This window comes from Fonsecaea monophora, assembly GCF_001642475.1.
Source record: "Fonsecaea monophora strain CBS 269.37 chromosome Unknown Scaff27, whole genome shotgun sequence".
Classification (NCBI taxonomy): domain Eukaryota; kingdom Fungi; phylum Ascomycota; class Eurotiomycetes; order Chaetothyriales; family Herpotrichiellaceae; genus Fonsecaea; species Fonsecaea monophora.
The window spans coordinates 253,746-275,643 of record NW_019173958.1 but is presented as its reverse complement, the minus strand read 5'-3'; the positions used below and the strand labels follow the sequence as shown (position 1 = coordinate 275,643).

The 21,898-nt window shown below is 52.8% G+C and overlaps 3 protein-coding genes across 3 annotated transcripts; 2 read left to right on the top strand and 1 right to left on the bottom strand.

Annotated features, from left to right (window-relative positions):
* Positions 1-970: 970 nt before the first annotated feature.
* Positions 971-3,565, top strand: AYO21_04725 (hypothetical protein; the record flags this gene model as incomplete). The annotated part of the gene is made up of 1 exon (XM_022654697.1): positions 971-3,565. The coding sequence occupies one exon, from the start codon at positions 971-973 to the stop codon at positions 3,563-3,565; it is 2,595 nt and encodes an 864-aa protein (XP_022513064.1).
* An 8,040-nt stretch (positions 3,566-11,605) lies between these two features.
* On the top strand, positions 11,606-13,024 carry AYO21_04724 (hypothetical protein; the record flags this gene model as incomplete). Its single annotated transcript, XM_022654696.1, has 1 exon — positions 11,606-13,024. One exon carries the CDS (start codon positions 11,606-11,608, stop codon positions 13,022-13,024), a length of 1,419 nt encoding a protein of 472 aa, XP_022513063.1.
* Positions 13,025-19,149: 6,125 nt separating this feature from the next.
* On the bottom strand, positions 19,150-20,574 carry AYO21_04723 (hypothetical protein; the record flags this gene model as incomplete). Its single annotated transcript, XM_022654695.1, has 1 exon — positions 19,150-20,574. The coding sequence occupies one exon, from the start codon at positions 20,572-20,574 to the stop codon at positions 19,150-19,152; it is 1,425 nt and encodes a 474-aa protein (XP_022513062.1).
* Between the last annotated feature and the right edge of the window lie 1,324 nt (positions 20,575-21,898).

Below are 21,898 nucleotides of genomic sequence, written 5' to 3'. Positions count from 1 at the left end.
ACCATTGAAAGTCCTGTCCTCATCCAGCTATCGTCACACCCGTTCACCTTGTTCGCTGATCTTTTTTGGTTGAGTGAGCTACCGGGGACATTCCAGATAGGTCGACAAGTGCAAATATCCTCCTGCGCGAAGTGGGTTGCAGCCTTTCCTATGCTGATCCCCACCATGTCTGGCATGGTTGAGGCCCGTTATTTGAATCAGATGGAGAAAAAGTGCGAAAAATCACAGTACAAGTAGCTTGAAAGAATACCAAGGATAGTGGCCCAGTAATCGACCCGAACCAGAAATCTTCCAAGCATGTAGAGACAACAAGAAGCGGATTGTCGACCTTCAGTGGTGTTCACATGTTGCACAATCCCCATGTTAAATGAGAAAGTGCTTCTGTCAATATGTATGGCTCCCCCACCAGCCGTGTAACCTGCAATCCGGTGTCTTTTTCCATATACGCAATTTGCCTTCCCCTCTGCAAAATGATACCGTTCGTGCGCTACCCTTGGTGCAAATATTATCGTTGCAATGGACAAGTCTACAAGCGAGATCTCCCATAACCCACCAGGGCAGAATAGGGGACGCTGTCCACATCAACTTTGGTCAAGTTCGCTTCGCTTGACTAGATCATGACGTCGAATATCCCCTTTTTCCACGGGCGAGCCAACATTCGAAAAGGAGCATCGAAAAATATTTCTGTCCCAACTTGCACCCACGACCTCAACAGGGCGAAAAGAGAAGGGAACATTGCGCGCACCAGGAAAAAAAAAGAAACCACCATAACATATGGTGCTGACTGCCAATCCTACAGACGGAGTATACGAAGGCCCCCTTGCGATCGTCCTTTAGCCCCCGGCGCCTATGCCGCAGCCGCCGCAACCCCCGGGACCTTTGAGTTTAGGCGTGCCAGGATTCACTGGGTGACTGGCCACATTGTTGAAGTTTGGAGATCTGGAGGGCGCCGGGCGAGGCAGGTGAAGTAATGGGCGATCACAGTGCGTCTGTGAGCCCGTCCACCTCCAGCTTCAACTACAGTCTTCAAGGGCTGCCCTACAGCGAAACACGACCATCCAAACCTCCCATCCCCGTCACGCGCTCAATCTCCTCGTTACATCGAATCGCAGACTTGGGTCCAGACAGGGCGCAACATTCTCCGCTGACAGGGGATTCCGCGTCCATCTCCTCCAATAAGAGATACAACCCCAACGCGTCGCCGCAAGATGGAGACGGGCCTCGTACTCTACTTACAGGGTCAATCTCCGCGAGAGAAAGTCAGACCAGTACCACTCTGAGCCTCGCTACCAGAACTCCTACGATATCCAGCCTAACCTCGGCCACGCTCAGCATTCCTCAGATCCGCGTCAACGAGACTGCCTTCCGAGAGTCGCTTGCCGACCGCAGCAGCAACATCAGCACATCCGAGAGTGGGAGATGGTTGTCTTTGGGACCCTCCCGGTCGAGTTCAGCTACATCGTTCAAAGAGACAGGCAGAGACACACAAGAGACATCCCCGGGAATCAATGGTCTATCCTTGGATTTCAGTCTTCCTACAACTGGATTCGGCGAAGAACTGCTTCCTGAAACTAGCATAGAATTCTCCAAGAGAGGGAGCATGCTCATTGATGGGAGGAGAGTCAACCAGTCCAACCGCAAAAGTTCACCGAACCTTGCCCCGATCATAGACGAGGAAAAAAGGATGAATGGAGAGCCCGATATCCCAGAGGCCGCTGCTGGCAACGGACAATCTGCGCCTTCAGCTGTGGCGAGGACTCCCCATGCCCGTCCGCCGGCCAAGATCCTCTCCGCCGACGAAGAACTATTATCTGAAAAGGTCCGCGCATTCTACGCCGCAGGAACGGACGGTCAATATGACACGGACTCCAACGTAAATCTGGCCGCGCAAATGGGAGCTCGGTGGCAATCAACACTGGTGACAGATACCTGCAGTGTCAGCAACCCGTCGCTTTCACGCGCTACTTCCACAACCGATATCTACGAGGACGCCAAAAACCCGCGGCAACCAAGCATGGCAACCTCGGCCTCTCATTCTTATACGACTCTCGAGCGCGAGGAGAACGAACTTGCTGGTGGGTTGGAAGACTGGAAGGATGTCGATAATGCAGATGTGGACCGCTACGGCTTTATTATCGCCAAAGCGCCGACCACGACTGTTGACGGTGCCGACGAATCCAAGGGCCAAAGGCTCACCCGGGTATCAACGAGCTTACAGCTAGCTAGTGAGACACCTCGAAGGAAAAACACTCTTCGCCGCACTCCTAGTAGTGCCCATGGATCTTTGCGGTCACTGCAGAGCAAACATGCTAGTCCCGAAAACACCCCACCTCGTCCGGTGAGCTCTCAAAGTGCCTATGCTCGACCACAGCGTCGAAATGCTTCCACCAGGATCCCTATACCGGGGTCGAGAAACCGCCGCCTGATGGACTCAGCAATGGATATGCTTACGCTCCCAGACTCTGCACAGTCAGTTGTAGAGAACGGCCACGTCCGAATCGACAATGCGCGAGCACGGAGGAAAGAGCTCGAGCGTGAGGCAAAATGGCGGCGAATGGCAAAGGCCAAAACGCCCGCGAAGGATCCCAAAACAGGGCTACCCCTGGTGGGCGCCGGTTCAGCGAGCGAATATACTTTTGACACAACAAACCCCAAACTCGTCGAGCGAACATGGAAAGGCATCCCCGACAAGTGGCGTGCAACAGCGTGGCACAGTTTTCTCAGTGCATCGGCATCAAAGCGGAAAAATTGCGTTGGTGATGCCGACTTGATCTCGCTATTCCATTCCTATCAGAGTGAAGCAAGCCCGGATGATGTGCAGATCGATCTGGACGTGCCACGGACGATATCGTCCCATATCATGTTCAGGAGACGGTATAGGGGTGGGCAGCGTCTGCTGTTCCGCGTTCTGCACGCCATGTCGCTGCATGTTCCTTCGACCGGATATGTTCAGGGTATGGCTGCTCTCGCGGTGACGTTGTTAGCATACTACGACGAAGAAAAGGCCTTTGTAATGCTTGTGCGGATGTGGGAGCTGCGCGGCCTTGGAGAACTCTACAAGTCCGGCTTTGGCGGGCTGATGGCTGCCTTGGATGATTTTGAAAAGGGATGGTTGGGCCAAGGTGAAGTGGCGAGGAAGTTGGAATCGCTGAACATCGGGCCCACGGCGTACGGGACGAGGTGGTATCTCACTTTGTTCAACTATGCCATTCCCTTCCCGGCGCAGTTGAGGGTTTGGGATGTATTCATGCTGCTGGGCGACGACATGACGGTACCAGTTTCATCCACCGGTCCTCCTCCAAGCCGTGGTGATGGTGGTACGTCGTCGTCGAAAGACAAACCCCCACCCGACGCCGAAGAGGTGGTCCCCTTTGGGACGACGTTGGACGTCCTCCACGCCGCCTCCGCCGCGCTCATCGACGGCATGCGCGACATCCTTCTCGAAAGCGACTTTGAAAACGCCATGAAAGTGCTGACCAGCTGGATCCCCATCCAAGATGAAGACCTGTTTATGCGCATCGCACGAGCAGAATGGAAGATTCATAATGGGAAGATCAAGGCCTGAGCGATGACAGGGGTGTCGGGGTTGGAAAGGATTGGCAGGGGTTCCTAGGAGTAGACGCGATCCGAAGATCCAATCTCCAAGATCCGGTAGACGACGAAAGAAGAAACAAAAAAAAAAGCAACAAGAAAAATCCCATGAATATATATGGAATGTATGTTGTATTTTTTGTTTTCACCAAGATGATTTTTTTTCCTTTCCTTTTTCCCTCTTCAGCCGGGTGAAAAGATCATACGAGACACACTACATACAGTAGATGAATGAACGCCTTTGCAAGTAATAGGATAGGATTCAATAATGGGGAGAGATGAGCTTGTAAGAGGTAGGAGATATGTATGTATGTATATGAGGACATTGATAATCTCTGCCAGGTTTCCTTTCCCCTTTCATTTTTGGATTCCCGACTCTTGTGACTCTTGTGTTCTTAACACTATATATGTAGGTAAAGAGCGATGAGAGGTGAGTGATACAATGGCTTACATATATATATATATATATATATATGTGGACCAGCATGGATGAGCAAGATGAATGAGCCGAGAGGAGTATTCAATATATGTGTTTGCCACGTCGCAATCTATGGCAATGAGCACTGGCCAGAAGGATTGTCGTTCCTTGACTAAATCAGACTGGCCATTACATCCCAGCAAATGGACAAATGGAGGTGTTACATCTACGGGGATATGCACAATCTTGTCTGACATGCTAAAAAGAGGCAGCATTCCCTGCCGTATGGCCAGTAGTTCCCTTGGGGGTTCCAGCAGGAAGTATCGACACACTGAATGACTGGCTGACTGAGCAATCTTCGCTCATTGACTGCATATCCTAGAGACGAGACTCGATCACGGCCAGGGCGCCCTTCTATATGTGAGTCCCCCTGCTGCTGCTTCTGACCTTGTTCCCATACAGCTTTGATACTTGACATTGGCAGTCCGAAAACCACGTGGTCGTCGGAACCGCATATTGTCAAATCAGACTTGCCTCTCTTATGCTGAAGAAATATGAGATGGCAGGTCATCAGTACCTCGTTTGAGTGGCATGAGTTGAGATTCAGCTGCCACGATGGTCTCCTTTCCCTTGGGTCCATGGTCATCTGTTTAGATGTGGAGCAGATAGTGCCTTTGATTTTGCAAGTTCAAGTCCTTTCTGCTCACTGTCTTTCCGCCTATCTCTCCCGCTAGGTGACATCGAGAGGGTTGGTCGGTGAAACTGTCTTCGGAGAGTATCCCCTGGAAGATTCAGATCGTGGAGTTCCGCAAGCCAGCAACAGAAAAGACGTCTCTGAGAAACAGCTCGACCAGAGCGGCATCAGCTAACGAATGTTTGTTGATGAGGCAGTCGACTCGGCCGTGTGCCACTGACGACAATAAGGCTGCACTACAACCGCTAAGCTGGCCGTTCAATTAGTCATGGTACAAATCGGCTGGCAAGCCTTGACAGAGCAGCAGTGTCAAACCAGAGAAGCGTCAGTGTTGTTTGCCTCGCTTGAGAGATCGGGACAACTTTCGACCCATTTCGGGTCGAACCCTCTGTCTCGCTCCAAGCAACTTCGGCAAACAAGAAATATGCCAGACGACTCTAGTGCCAAGCTCACAGCCGTTGTTTTGCATGCTAGAACCTTTCCAATTAGCTACTATCGATTGACATCCTTTCCCATGTTGACATGGGTGAGATGTGCAACTGATCGACCAGGCCATGTGAACGATGAGCGAGCAGCCGAAAAGCAGGGTGTAGATCCCCTTCGAGGACCCAGTCTTCAGGCTCAAATAGAGTGATTCTTTGCGCCTCCAATGGGAACTGGCGATGATTAAGCAAAGGATGATCTCCCTGGATGGCAGGAGAGGTGCAAACAGGGACAGACCTCAATCAATGATGCTTGATTCCTGTGTTTGGAGGCCGTGGTTCGTCGACACGTAACTCGTACGAATACGAAGATCTTGTGAGGCATGGATAATGTCCTCTGCCGGTTGTGCAGCAGGATATTCAGCGGCTGTTTGATTCCCAGGCTCCACAAATCCGTGTTTGGTCCTCGGACGCGACATGGTCGGCTTTGGATTGGATAACAACTTGAAGCCAATGCGGGAGAATGTCCCAATTCGGAGGCCTTACAGCCTGAATAGGATGGCCTCTTTGTCGTGGTCATGCTTGGGGCGCGGAAACCCAAAAGTCCGGAAGCATTCATTCAAGGGTCCAAGGGTCTTTGCATTGAGTTTGGAACTGGTGAAGTCAGTGGCTTGTGTGCTTGTTCCTAGTGATTGCTGGTACTGGGCCGGCACGTCCTGCAAGTGCTACTCGTCCGTATCTTGGAAACCAATCTATGGCTTAACATCAGCCATTTGACTTCCAGTGCTCAAGGGTACGAAACCCGTGGCGAAAGCATCTTCTCCTTGCCAAGCTGAAATAGCTGATTCGCTTCGAGAAAAGGGAAATGGTCCGAAGCCAACAGCTTATTCTTTTACTGGCACACCCGAAGTCTTGGGACTCGATGCAGGGACGATCCCTTCGATGCTTCACATGGGCTGAATAAACATTCGCGTGCTACGCCGCCTTCGTCATTCATAGGCGCAGAAGGGGAACTCTGGCTCTGCGTCGCCTAATTGGCATGTAGGACAGTGCACTGCAAAGTACCTCTTAGCTCAGCACCGCCTCGGCGAGTATGACAACAAGTTGTTGTACTGGACAGAGACACAGTTGGTACAGACAAGGCCCTGTCTGACAGGTGGTGAGGCGACATTTGTATTGTGGCGGCTTCCAATGACAATAACCCGAGCTGCCTCAATGGGATTGAAGCTTGTCCTTCGGGCATCGGTTAGCTGGCCGCAAAGGACGATCCCATGCCCAATTTCGACGAACAAGCGTGAAAATAGGGGTGAAGACGGCACTGTCGATCAATAGTTCGCTTGCAGAAAATCGCGTGCTGCAACCCCTGTGGCCTCGTGTGACGATCAGTGTTAGAGCGAGCACATGGCTGGAGAATCGAGTGCTCTGTTTTTTTGTATGACCAAGTCCAACGGGTGTGAGCCCAGCCCACTTCAGATTGGGTCTGTACAACAGTAGCCGGCTACACGTACGTCAAGCATGCGCCGCCGGAGTTTGACGCGCAGATCTCCTGCACCATGACCTCTTAGGGTGTAGACATACAGTAAATAGAGTATGCACGGAAGGACGATCTGTTGCCTTTTCCGGGCGGTCGGTTCTGGCATGTTTGTCAACAAGGAAAATGCTTGTGGCTTTGCTTGGGCTGACATGACTCTGGCAAGCGATGCTCATTCATTCGTCTTCTGTCCGAAACGGCAGAGGACGGACGTCCGCAAACTACCCGTGGAGGCCGGCTTCCCAGAATCAGCTACCATGCTCGAAAGGCAGAGTGACTAAGGTTGTCGCTGCCGGGAGAGCTCCTTCTCACGCCTAGAAAAAGAAAATTGTGGAATTGGAGAGCTGTGGCTCAACAAGTCTCAAGCAGTGGACATCGGCGGCGGGCTCCGCCGGGCAGTTTTGGGCTCCCTCGCCGGCCTGTGCTGATCATTTGCGGACAGTCTAAGTAGCCCGAAGCGACGGGCTCGCTTCCAACGCATCCTTTCTCAGAGGGCGCTCAGACCATCCGTGGTGGAAAACGGCTTTGAATGCTAGTGGGCACCTTGAATGCTCCCAAGTGGTTCTCTCTGCTTGGAGAAATTGAAAGGACAAGGCGATCCTGAACTGATTTGGGACAGGGTGGAGGTCATCCCAGAACGCATCCAGCCCAAGCTGGACTGGACTCAGCCCAAATTGGGCCTGTCAGAGACGCTTCATGACGCCAACGGAGGGTCCTGGTGCCCACTGTTGACTTGGCCGTGAGCCCCAGGCTTGACCGAAATGATCTCGGTTCTTAAAGGCGTTCGCGGTTACGGGAGTTTAGATTGCGAGCGTTGGCGGGCCTTTTCCTGCTTTGGTGGCTGCACTCATGACGTTCTCCATCCCTTGTCCTATTACAGCAAATTTCTTGAAAGCCCTCAAAAGTTTGGGCTGATATGAAGGTTCCTGATTGGGCCGTACTCTCGAATTTTAGGTTGTCAAACACGAGGCAGTGTTGCAACAGACTGGAACAAATAGCGACCTGGGGTGGACATCGTCAAAAGCCGGTGTTTGGTACCGATAAAAGTAGCTTGCGAAAGGTAACAGGGATAGAGCACTGGGCCACCTTGGGGTATTCAGGCAAGGTATCACACCACTCCGTTTCAACCGTAGCTGACAAAGGCCATATTATGCAGGAAGCGACGCCGTCCCAAGCTCTTCTGAGCGTGTCATCTCAGCTGGTGAATGCCCGTCGGAGAATTTCTGCGTCACCTTGGTGGTCTGCAGGCTGGGCCCCCGATTTGCGCACAAGCGAAGCGGGAATGCAGGACGCCTGCATCCAGGCCATGCCTTTTACGGTTGTTGGTTTGTGCTCGCTCGTCCAAAGCAACCAGGTTTCCTGTCGTTTCGGGGGCTTTTGCTATCGACCCTTGGACGCAGTGTAGTGCCCCATTGGTCTGCAAACAGGGATTGTCCCTGGCGTTGTCCAAGGAAACGCTCCGACTTGAAGTTCGCTCTCCCCAGACAGCGCGAATGTTATACTGAACAAGGATTTTGCCAGAATGCCTAGCCTGCACCGAAGATGCCATGCAGCTAAAGGTGCAGCTAGGGGTTTCTTCGTTGTGGCTGTTATATTGTGGTCTGTGGCACTGGGTAGAATTGCGATCAAACCGAAAGGTGCAGTCTGCAGTCTACGACCAGAGCTCTCCCACCTAGTGTTTCGCATTTTGTGGCTAATAAATTCCAACGCCCTCCTCTTTGATTGCGACCGTCGTTGTTTCGCCCGTCCATCAGTTGTTTAGTGCGAACGGGAGCCAAGAAGCCATAGGCGACGGTCAGAGTTTGTTGTCAAGGTGTAGGGATGCACGGACGAAGTAATTACCGCTTTGGCAATGTTGCGTCTTAGAATGGGAGCTGGTGTCAGGGTGAATACTCGTACTTGAAGCCTTTTACGGGTGGTGGCATCGTTCGTCTGTTGGCCCCTGTCAGCATTGCCATTCCCACAACTAGCGAGATAACAAGCAAATCAAGTGCTGATTATTGTTGGTTTTGCATACGTTTGTCACGGCTCAAAAAGAACCATTGTCTGGGGGGGTTCATGTAGTGTATTTTTTGAGGATAATGATGGTAGGTATGGTGAATCATAGAGCACTTCGGAAGGCCACCTGAATTCTTGCTCCGATGTCGTACCCAAGACGTCAAAAGTGGAAAAGATTTATGATCGACATGAAAAAGCGCGTGGCTGCAAGGGGAGGCATGTTCGTTCACTACTGAGGGCGCATGGCAAGCACGTTTGCGGGCGGCGGCAACGGCAACGTGGTTTTTTTGGCGCAGGGATGGCAGGTCTGGTGGGCTGGTGGGCTGGTGGGGAGCCCCATTCCTCCAACGGCTAGTTAAAACTTACAACGGGGAAGTACCTGGGTGATCATGACGGTACAATCCCAAGCTGGCTTTTCGTAGGAAGAGGGTCGTGATGTCTAGGTAAAAGACCAAGGAGCGTTATTGCTCTGGATCTCGGGGGTCGTGCTAGGCTCCAAACTGTTCCCTCTAGGCATGGAAGATCCCACCCTTGCCAGGCATGGTGGGCAGACGGTAGGCGGAGGGTATCTGTAGCACAGCCGCCATAAGCCCGTAGGCTGTTCCCCCGATGGACACCCGGGTCTCCAAAATCCACACTACTACTAGAAGCTCTCACCTAGATTTTCCTTGTTACTTGTGCTACCAGAGTGGCATGGAGACAAGGTTCAGCGGTGCTGAGCAGTTGGTGTCCACAGCCGACAATCGACACACCCTGACAGGGGAGGAGGAGGGGAATTCGTAGTAGGGGTAACATTGCCACGAGGCAAAAGACGCAATCGGATGATGATCAGTTGTCGGAGTCATTTAGCACAGTGTCATGTACATGTATGAGAACTCTAAAGCAGAGGCCGTCTAGAAGTCTTTCAACGGAATTTTGGCTCCTTGATTATTCAATGTGTGTTTCCCGTAACGCAGCATTGTCCGACTCCGCAGACAGCCGTCGCTTGAGGATCGCGAGAGACGAAAAGGAAAGGAAGGGCTTGCCGAGAGCCGAGTAGACAGCTTCACTGGAAAAGCAAAGAAGGGCGCAGGGCTTCTCGAAGCAGTCAGATCTGGAGACGGATCTGAGATGAAAAGGGGGGAGGATGAATGAAAGGATGACAACTGTGGCTGCGAGTGGCATGGATGGTTGGTGGAATGGCTGTGTTGCAGCGTGGATGAGAAGATTTGGAGGCGTGTAAAAAGATACGGGCAGCACTAGGGTAGGTACTCCGGTGTGTACCAGTCAAAAGAAACGTCCCTACTACTAGGCACAGCTAGGTGGTTTTTATGCTACGTAAAAACCCTGTCTTGTATACGAGGTCGAAGGCGTGTCCAGTTGTAGGAATCCGGACTTTTGGCACACGGACTACACCCCAAAGGTGGTACAGCACGTCGCAGCAGATCTTATTCCGGCCTGATCCCTGCACCTTTCCTTCTTTTCCGCCCTTTGTCCTTTTTGCCCTCTCTCTCGCTCGTTTCCTCGACCCAGAGACCCAGAGTGAGAGAGGCGCTGAAAGCCCATATCCTACTCGCCCTACTCCGTACTCCCTTGCTCCCTGCCTCGCCTGCTCCCTTGTTCCAACTCTCCATGCTGCTCACCGGTCTACCTTACTCAACTCGGCAAGACTCCATTCTTGTAACTTTTGGACTGCCCCCTCCCGGACTGTGACTACTATTTCCCTTTGGGAAACTCGCACGCTGCTCCTCTAAAGCGTCTCCCTGCTGAGCCACCATTTTGTTATTCTCTCAATTCAAAGCATGTCTGGCATAGCTGGCCGTTTCTGGTCCGACTAAAATGTTAGTTAGTTGCCCTCGAGAACAGGAATACCATCACTGCACCATCCAATACCAGTCTTTCTACCGAACCACCCAATAACCAGTCCTTCTACGCTTCTCCCACACCTCTGTCTTCCCCATCTTGCTCGAGTCCGCCTCATTTCCCAAACCCTTCCATGCCTGGCTTTTCTACAATCTATTCGTCCTCTCAGTCCCGCCTCTCCCACTTTGATACGCCACTCCATCCTCCCCAGGACAGATCCCGGTTCGTCACCTCAACCTTTCTCTAGCCTCCTCCCTCGTCTCCCCCCCAGAGGGCCCTCGATCCGCTCTGTGCCCTCTCGCAACACACCCGCACGACCTACCCACCGAAAAAGCTCGCATCCGGCCCTATCACCAGCCCAAAACGGCCGTCTCTTTCATTCTTGTGCATCAGAGAATCCCTATCCTGTCGCTTTCGAACGGACCCTTACCTCGGACTGACCTCACCCCTTCACATCGCTTAACAAGCTGTTATTTCTCCGGTCCACTCAGTCTCTGCTCGTTCACCGTTTGGATTCAGGTACAGACCCTGTTCTGATTTTTCGGACCCTTTGCACTGTTGTATTATACCTCTGTCTGGTCTGGTCTGGTCTGGTCCCTGCTGCGGTCGGTTGAGCAAAGATCCCACTCTCAAACTCTCTCTCTGCTCCCGCACACTCGTAACCCTCTTGTCTATTCCCAGAGTCTACGAGTAGTCTGGCCTCTGAGACCAGTATCCATTCTCGCCAACCAATTTACTCGAGTCGACAGGGCTCTTGTCACTCTGGGGGTTCTCGCGAAAAGCCCCAATTTCAACACCCTGCTAGACCGGGTCCATCCACACCTTCCACCCCATAACTACTCGCTCATCTTCACTGTACGAGGAACACAATCTGGACGCCTCTGATGCAGAAGGTGCCACTGTTACCAACCTACGATTTTGTGGCTGAACGTCACTGACGGTTGCCTCGATCAACTCTATTCTCTGAGTATTATACAACCTCCGACCCCCCTCTCCACAAGGGTGTGCACCAAACCAGAAAGCACGAGCACTTGCAGTCGTCTCCTTGTCCTGCATGTCCGCCAGCATACCACTCTGTTGCTCGAACAGACCACTCGACAACCGCCTCCATGTTATTATCACTGGCTCCTCCTAACCATATGCAGCAGAACGACGTAAAACCCCCCCATGACTATCCAATCTACCCTAAACCGACACCTTCGCGATATTCACCTCCACCGTCCCCTCGCAACTTACCTCCATTCTTAGAGGACTCGAGGATGAACAACTCTCACCGAGGGCTTCCCCCGTTACCTACTGGTCTCCCTGGGGCACTCAGTCTTCCTCCTCCAGAACGGGGACATTCTACCGCTCCTCCACTTGGACATCTCCCGGCTCCGCCTTCACAATGGGCAGGCCAGGATGAGTCGATGCGAAGCTGGCTCCATGCGAAGGCTGAGGAAGATCGCCGGAAGCAAGAGGAGGAGAGGACGCGGCAGGAAGGTCTACGACTCGACCAGAGACGCATTGAGCAGGATATGCTGCGGGAGTCTTTGCAAGGAGGGATCCCTCCGCCTATGGTTCCTCTGATTTTCGCGGGTATTGGTGGTGGGAGTCTTCCTGCTCACACCTTGGAGTGGGCGCAACAGTATCTCGCAAGCTTGACGATTCAGAACCAACAACAGCAGCAACAGATTCAAGCTCAGCAGCAGCAACTCCACCAGCAGCAACTACAGCAACAACAACAGCAGCAGCAGCAGCAGCAAATGTCGCCAGACATCCACCGAGATCGAATGATTCAGTCAAATCCCTACGCAGCTCATCAACCTCTACAAGCACCACCACCACTCTCACAAGCCCCAGCCACTGTACAAGCAAGCCAAAGTCGCAGTTCTATATCTGGGCCAGTAACAGCTACTCCTACCGCACTTTCACGTCTCAATACGACCGATTTTGTCCCCGGTTCGTTAACCAGCCAGCCAAACCGACCACCAGTCCATCAAATGCCACAAGCGCAGACTCCTGCAGCGGAGCAACCGTCTGGCCCGGGTTTGTTTTTCCATCACTGGACACCACCCAACCCGACCTCTTCCTCGGCTGGAAACCAGCCGCCGACGCCCTCAGGCAAGAGCACACACGGATCGCCATTTTCACAGCACGCAGGATCACATCTACGCTCAGAGTACCAGAACTCGCCGAAGAAACGGAAGACGGCGAGTGGGCATGCAGTACCCGTGCCCCCTACTTCTCAGCCATCGGATCCATCGCAGCCCAGGTCGTCCCGGTCGTCCAGAGAACGAGAAATGAGCCCGGGTCATCGAAACAGGGCTACGCAGCATTCGCGCCAGGACAGTGACGCATCGTCGCGCGACCAGGAACTGGGCGCACGCAACATTGCTCGGCCGAGTAGTCGTCAACAGCGCAGGGATGAGCTCAGCGGCGGAGCGGGGTCCAGCCCAAGGAGGAAATTGACAGGCTCCTCTACCAGTGGCTCGAGCGAGGATAGTAATCCTGTTCGGTATGAGGTGTTAAAATCTGAAACGCGGTAATAACACGAGCCACTTGGCAGGGCTCGGAGATGAAGTGAGCGATTCGGACACAGCATTGTCGACATGGCACTTCTAAGGTGGCGGCGGTATTTTCGCGGGCTTGACGATCCCAGTTGAGATCCCAAGCACGCACGCACGCCGTCAAGCTCTAATTATGATTGCGCGATGTTATTTGCGCGACATTCACATCCCGGTACTACGCTGGTAGCAGCAATATCAAGAGGATCAGTTTGAGAATGTGTCTTGGACTTCCCAGCATTGGCGGGGTTGGCGACGAGATCTACGAGTACACATCCGCCAGTTCCTCGCACGCTGGTACAAGTGCATCGATCAGACCACACACTCATGAGCCGCTCCCAGGCAACCACCAAATAGCTCACGCCATGTTACGAATCGTCATTTCCATGATTCCTGACCTCCTTCATCTTAAGTTTGGGACCTTGCTCACAGGCCATGACGGCGTAGCTGACGGTTTAATGTCGGTTAAGGCGCTTCGTGGCGCTGGACGGGATATGAGTACAGATTTAGTGGAGACTGGAGTTCGATTTGGCGAAGCCAAATGTGGGAAGAAGCTACCCAAAGCGGGCGAGGCAGGGTGGAGAGGAGTGCCCAAGGAAGCTTGCTGGCTCGTTAAGAGAGAATGATGGGCATGGCATAAGCGAAAGCAGGCGATACGGGGGAGATGGAATGTGTTTCGAGGAAATGGCGCATCCTTTCGGAAGTTGCACTGGTGGCGATATGATTGCGAGTTGATCGTGGGCACCGTGGGCAGATTGGCTGATGCGAAGGAGTTATCAAGGCTGAAACTGAACCGAATATGTCAGTTTGGTGGCATGGCATTTTGGGGGCACGGAACGGCCTTGGAGGCTCCACTTGAGATTGCGGTGATCAGCCACATGGAGATGGGCTGCCACGACGCACAGACAGCCACCATGACGGATTGGGCGACTTGAAACACGACATGTTGACGATTTTGATGACACCAGATAGAACAGGCAGGTAATTTGGGCGGGATGTGTCTAGACTTTGACGTTAGTGGGATTGGATCACCCAAGCTGCTACAAGGACAAGTACCGAGTACCTAGTGCCCGGTCCTGTGATTATTGCGTGTCGGGCCGTATTTTGAAAATGGATACAGGATGTTCAGGATGTAAGGTGGATACAGAGGGAGGGACTGTGGTCAATTTGAGCCAGAGTTGGCCAGAGCCGGCCAGAGCTCTGGCGTTGGGAAGGGTTACAGGAAGCGGGATATAGATGGGACATAGAGGGAAATTCAACCAACTGCTTGGGAATGTGTTATGACAATAAAATGAATCGAATATGATGAAACCAAGATGAACCAGGCGAGGGCAAAGAGGGTAATGGAGTGACAGTGTTGTGCCTCAGCTGGCTGAAACATGGTCAGTGGACGTTTCACATTATTTGAGGGAGAGTGGCTTGTGGCTTGTAAACAACAACAAAATAAACAAACCAAGGCAAACAATTGAGCTCTGACGTGTATTGGTACTTTTGGTGCCACGGGTGCCCCTCTTGGGGGAGGCTTAAGCAAGGCGTGGCAGAGCATGGCAAGTCACTAGGCACCCAGCAGCTCCAGGTGACTAAGTCCCTTAGGGCAGGACACCAAGGGTAGCAACTTCGGAGTCCGGGAAGCCAACTCGTTTCAGGTTGCGAGCTGCCAATTTACTAGGGGGGGCCAAGAGGGCCCAAGGACCACAGCCACGGATGCCCACACGAGTATCCATTAGGTACCTCGTACTCATTAGGTAGGTACTCGTAGGTAGCAGGTGCCGAGAGCACGCACTGTTGCACTCTGCGAATTTCCACCTGCAACATGTCAGTTACCGTTGCTCGAACATCTCTCGTATCTGACCTTCACCTTGACCTCTTTTATGTTGATGAGATACAGTATGTCGACAACATATAAGAATGGCTATCTAGGCAGACTCAATAATGGCAAGCGACGTATGTGCTCATCTCTCTCCTCGGTACTCAGTACATAGATTCGTCTACTAGTAATAGCAATTCAGCTGGGCCACATGTCATAGCACATAGTCCGTCTGCGCACATATCGCAGGCAAACAAGCCCTCTCATGTGCCACCTCAATGTCATGCTTCTCTCTTTCGCCCTCGCTTCCTTTTTCCTTCTCTTCATTGTTCACCGCCTGGTGACACTGCAGTTGTAGCACCATCCATGTTCGCCGAGTTTTTGAACACGAGGAAAACTCAAACCAAGCCAACTCGACCAGTCGGTGATGCCGAGCTGAAACCTTTGTTTCCCCTCATGCCATCATTGCACTTGGTGACCAGCTGAACCCGACCATGCCCTTGCCTCTATACTGGTTGACGTTGGTAATTGAGTTTCCGACTTGACTAAAGAACCCATCAAGATCCATGACCACCTGAGGGAATTGATAGCCAAAAGTATCCCTTCCCTGTTGGTGATTACTGACTTTGTGGGGAAGGGAAAGGCTCGCCTCTCCTCTCGAGCGCTGATGCGACGTCCCTCACGACCTTGACTACTTTGTATTGGAACAGGCCGTCTGATTTACGTACAACCAAGTAGAGTTCTCGTCTCTGAGCGTCAAGTCTTCCCAAACAAGACACATCATCATCTCCCCTCTTCCCCAATCCAGCGCAGCTAGCGGACAGCCAATTATCGGCCCTCTGCTCTCAACGTCGGTTCATGGGTATTACGTCCATCGGTACCAACACCGCTCGACTGTACGCACCATGACGAGATTATTGAGTTCCTGTGACCCACAGCTCTCTTCCAGCGCTCCTATCACCTCCTATCCAACGGCTCAAGGTTACCTTTCCTGTCGCAGGTGCATACCGGCCTGGGAGGGAGAATAGATGCAAGAGCATCGGACCATCTGTGATGAGTCGATGTTGGCAGAACCGGGAACAACCGATGCGATGCGAACATGATATTGACTCTGGGAGACGTCTCTATCCACGACAGCGGAGACCACGTTTACCGGCGAACCTTTCAAGCTGAACCCCGTTGCCTTTGCCAGCCATTTGCGGACATCGCGACCGTTGCCTATCCTTGTCGGGCCACTCTATCTTCATCACTATGCTTTCTCCTAACCGTCGCTCCAAAAACTTGTTTCTGTTACGCCGTGGGTCTGGACGACGTTATCGCCGAGAAGTCTCACATTACACAGGACGCTGGCACACAAGATAAACCGAGAGACTGAGGCCCACAAGAAGGCAGTATTCAGCTGTACATTTCACAAATGTCGTTGACTCCAGACGAATCATGGCTCACGACCTTCCTGGCGAATAGGAATCCCTCCATGTCCGCTTCAACATGTCAGATCCACTTTCCAGAACGTGTCATGGAAGATCTCTGACAATGAGATCGAGCTATAATGTTGCGACATCCAGCGTGGAGGGTCGGCGTGTATCGCGAACCGGTTTCCTGGAAGCGAAAGTGTCTCGCCCCCGAGAACCCATTTATTGACTGTCAAACCGTCGGATGATGAGAGCCGCTGTGGCTGGCTGAGGGAGCTGAGCATCAGCAGCTGTGAGCCAACCAGCTTTGCCTTTACCATCCTTTGCCCGTGCTGTTATGGACCTGCCATAGCATTGGGAACACTTGATTGGTGCACGGGCCACCAGGCTGTCTTTTTCAGGGGCTACCACGGTATCATCCGGTTGGGTTTGCTTGACATGATCGGGCGATGAAAGCGGAGTCACTGTCACCATTTGCGTTCAAGGTAAACGGGGAGCAACTCCACCCGTATCCAATAACAATCGAGGGCACCCATTCCATGTGTTGCGGCCACGAACTGCAGCGGGACAATGCAGTCTATCGGCTTTCCCAACGCTCGAGGATGGGCGCCGAGAGCAACCCTTCAGCACCAGCCACATTTTGACGGCTTGAGGCTGAAGGATGCTAGACTTCAACATACAAAGGAGGTCGTTGGGCGATCGCCGTCATCTACATCACTCTCTCCCCTTCTTCCATTGCTCCGGCAAGTTACCAGCTCCTACCTGCGACTCTGCCATTCCTCCCAAACTTGGGCTCTTCACCCTGATACGATCCATCTTGATGCTCTCGAAGTTATAGTGGCACCAACCACATCCCATCTGCTGTTGGCACGGGGAGTTGTTCTCCAACAATTGTGACGCCCTGTGAGGCTGACACGGTGGTGAACGCCTCTCCAAACCACCCTCGTACCTCAAGTTTAGCTGCGCAATGAGTTGGAATGCCTGGAGATGCTTTACAAGTCTAGGATCACCGGAACTGCCGTGCACCTCTCGTCGACGCCTCCTCACCACCTCGATGTCCCTTCTTCTGGCCGCAACGTCCACGATTTCCTTCCGATCTGCGTTGAGCGATGCTCGAGGACTGCTGGGATAGCAAAGCGCCCTCTGGGGCCTGCGCCTCCGTATACCTCGGGAATACCGCACCCATCTCCACACGAACCTTCGACTGTGTTGACGCCCAAGCGGTCGACCTTACGATGAAACTCAAAGATTGTCTCACACCAACAAAGATGCGACTGCTTACAACGGTCTCGCAGCGGGTACAATATAAGTGTTGAAGTCTATCGCAATGCGCAGGTAGGTGTGAGGATCGCGCAAGTTCCCTTGGATGGGCGATTACACCCCTTTTAGTTCCATAATTCCCGCCCCGAAGAGTTGCATTTGCCTTTTTTTTTTCCAGCTGCAGAACACCGATGTTTTGTGGCTGTACCTCTTCCACCTTGTTTACGCATTGGATCCACCAAGACAGGTAGGCGTGCAGCTCCCCAAAAAGTTTTCTACCCGAACGAGATGTACCACTACGACTCGCTGAAGGTGTTTCTTTTTGACCCACGCGACTGGAGATATCACGCTTTGTTCCTGCCATGAATTCCGATGACTCCTGATGCGCTCCCACATTTACTTTTTGGAGGAGCCTGTTCCGCCTACACCTAGGACTTTGTGTGCATCGACCAAAATATCCGTGTGGTTCAAATGGTTTGTACTGGTTGAGTGGTTTCGAGTTGGGATTTCATGGGCGACCCAGCTGAGCCTCAGCCTCATATTGTTTTGTATATCTGGCGCTGATTGGTAGTGCCTGGCAAGCCCTTCAGCCTTCAGCCGCAGCCTCCGGCAGTGTTCTTTCGCCCCCAATCTTGGAGCCCAGCCCAGCCACCCACCCATTCACTACTTTTCATCACGTATTGACTTTCCTCTTTCCTCTTCGTCGTTGATTACCTTGTTCATGAATGACATATGAATTCCATCCCCAAGAGCCTGTGGCCCGAGTTGAGCCGGGCCCCTCACTCGTCCACTCATCCACTCACTCCCGATACCCTCTCGACATGAACGATGTGGGTCATACGTTCTATCTATCTATCCCTCTATCTAGGTGTTGGAATCACTCGTGCGCGCGCAGTGCAAGCGTGTATCTTCGCTCTCTTTTCCCGTCCAACCCGACCACATCCGGTGGACGTGGACGTGGACGTGGACGTGGACGCAGACGCAGACGCAGACACACCATCAAGGCACCGCTGGCGGCTGTCGCTGTCTAGTTTGAGCTAAATATCAGCTTGAACCTAGGTAGCTAGCCAGCTAGCCAGCTATCTAGCTATCTAGCTATCCAGCAGCGGAATTTGAATGGAAGAGTGCAGATAAAAAGATGCGTGGTCAGAAGACGTGTCTCGCGGAGCAGTCGGGCATGGATACATACGTACATACATGAGTGTATACCTACATAGGTATATCTAGGCATGTATATATGTGTGTATATCTCTTTCTGTCTGTCTGTCTGTGTTACGCCCGTCGTCATGAACCAACCAATTCATATCTCTCATCCCAAAAAGGGGGGCTTAGAAACAGAGACCAAGGCGCCATTTGAAAGTGTAATTGCCATGTGAAGTGTAGAGTAGTGCAGTGTAGCAGCGTCATGTCATTACCTCGTACCTTGTGCCATTCCCTTCGCGATCCGCAAAACGTTGATAAACCAGATAGATAGGTGGATAGGTAGGTAGACGGTGGGATAGGATAAAATCGATTACAAGTGATACCGCCTTTCGATTCGAGGCATTCGTGAGGTAGCGTCTCTCGGCAGTATTGTCCTGCTCGAACCGTCACAAAAGCTCTCCAATCGAGACTGTCCCTAGAGTGACTTAACCAAGCAAGGTCTTCAGATTCGCCAGCGCGGCCTCCAGCAGCTTGGGCTCGTATTGCTGCCTCTTGGCGCCGTCAATGACCTCGGTGATCTTGGGCACGATGTCGGCGGCGCCACCAAACCTGTCGCGCGCGTACTTGCGGAAGGCAGCCTCAATGCTGCTCCCGTCGCCAGCGGTGGTGGCTTCGTCCAAGGCCACGGCGCGCGGGATGACCTCGGAGAAGACCGTGCTACCACCAGCAGCACCCGAGATGATGTTGAACCACTGTTTCTTCTGCTCGGGACGCATCAAGTCCAGCGCGCGGGCGAACTGCGTCGTCTCGTACGCTGACACCAGGTGTATAACGGCGTGCGCTGTGGCTAGCATCCGGATCATGCGCTGCTGGGCATCTTCGTCACCCATCGCCGCAACAGGGTTCCCGGCCCGTTGCACTACCAGATCAGCCCGGTCTGAGTCGAACCCGAGGTAGTACTGCGCAATGCAGCTGTCGTCGGCGGCAGCGTGCGTCTTCATCACCTGCGTGATGACCTCGCTAGCTGCGTTGAGTAGCGGTAGCTCGACGCTTAGCCGCACCTCCTCGTCGCGGATAATGCCCACGTCTTTGTTGATGATGGCGGTCGCAGAAGCCATGGGTGGGGACGCGCTCAGCATCCGCGGACCGCGGTTCTCAAACATCCAGCTCCAGCCCAAGGGCGTCTTCCCCGTTGAAGCGTCCTTGGTGGTCAGCGCGTCGTAGAACTTCTGTGTATCGACGCCATTGATCGCCGCTAGGCCCATGATTTCTGACGCCGAGGGGATATGGATCCCGCACATGACCTGGTTCAGCGCCTTGGCCGACTGTCCCGCGCCGAGGCCGCCAGGGATGGGGAACAGCGTCGTGCCCTTACTGGCGACATTCTCGAGGACCGATTTGGCGCTGCTTTCTTGGAGATTCTTCATGTCGTCCGAGGATACCATGATAGTCAACGTGCCGTTGACTGATCTTGCGACGCCACCAGACACAGGTGCATCAATGAGGCGAACATCCGGACGGTGAAATTCACTCGTCAGCCGCTCACGTACGGTAGATGGCTGTGTAGGGGGTATAGTGGCGTGGATTATGACCGTACAGTCCTTGGGCAGGGCGTGGACCGCTCCATTATCGTCGAATAGTGCGGAGTGGACGTGATGGTGGTTTGCGACCATCAGACAAACGACTGCAGCGTTTCTGACAGCTTCTGCGGGCGAGCTGGCAGCTTTGGCGCGGGACTCTGGGATCTCGTCACACGTTGCCTGCCAACGGTCCAGCGTTGGTCCGTAGATGTCGAACCCTGTGACTGGGAAGCCGGTCCTGACCAGGTGCGTTGACATGGCAAACCCCATTGCTCCGAGACCGATGAAGCCCACTTGGGGGAACTGGTTTGCCGTTGACATGACCGCCATTGTCGCCTGACTGGTATATGATAGTTCTGGAGAGCGAGACAGGTAGATAGATACTCGTCAGGGTATGTGAAGACCTTGGACTCTGAACAGGAACAGGGTCACAACTGCCGAGTCATATAGATGACGTTTTTGGCGCGCTACCTTCAACGCGGATGTCTCTTGTTCAAGAAGCAGGGCAAAAGCAACGGTCAAAAGGGACATCAATCAAGTGAGCGATGCCTGAGAAGGGAAAGGTAGTCAAGATTCTCGTCAAATAAGTACTTGCCGACACATGTTTCGTGTCGTTCTCTTACGGTTAAATGCCAATGGCCACCCGGTGTATGTCGGTGCAGAGACCGATGCCTGGCGATCAAAGGGGTGGAGATGCTTGTGAAAGGTGGAGGACCCTTGCAGCAGCATCTTTTCGTCTGTCTCGGTTGTTGAGATTGTGGAGAGATTGAGGAAAACAGGAAATGCCGACCGACGGTGTCGTGCGGAGGAAATGCCGCGATAGACATCACGTGATTAATAACGCACGTGACGGGCACATGAACAACCTCGTCATTTGAATCTCCCAATTTTCTCGTCTTTTGAAGGCTACCTCCTCTGTGTTTGCCTTGCATCAACCACAACATCTTCTCATCCATCGAGTTGGGATGTGCAGCTGTTTGTCTTGCCCAATTCCATCCATCCCTTTTGTAACCGCCTAGTTACCAAGGCGCCACTGCAGCAGAACTCCTATCAAGTCTCGCCTAAAGGTGAGGCTTCACCCTTGCAAGCGCCCGCGCCCGGCATGTCTGTACAGTGACTGGGAAGCAAGGTGCTCTCACACCCCCCCATTTACGTCTGTGTAACGTCCCGGAACTCCCCTACGCTGTCCTTATTACCCCGAAGTACCATTTCTAACAGCGCGTGATCATGCTCAAGCCACGTCACTCTCCAAGTCTCTGTGGCTTCCGTTATCTCCAGGCTCGATTGGCCTGATATTCCAGCCCTCACTAACCGGGCAGCTTTAACCCCTGTCGTAATAGGCAGACTGCGGCGCATTTCTGACATGCGTGTCCAGACCTTTTCCGCAGGGCAACGTGCAGGAAGTCCTAGTTGTATCGCTCAGCCTTGCCAGTTGCCTTGTACTGCCTCTAACCACTGAACCAGTCTATAACATGGAGCTGCTTTCCTCAGGCACTCTGTGCTTTCGCAACCACTCCTTGATCGACTCTCATTTCCCCCGAAGAAACAGACAACAAGTTAAAGATTTCGAGGCCATAGCCAACATGCCCAGCAACAACTCTTCTAAAAAACTTATCCATGCTAAGCCGAAACACAGTGAAATTCGGTCGACTGG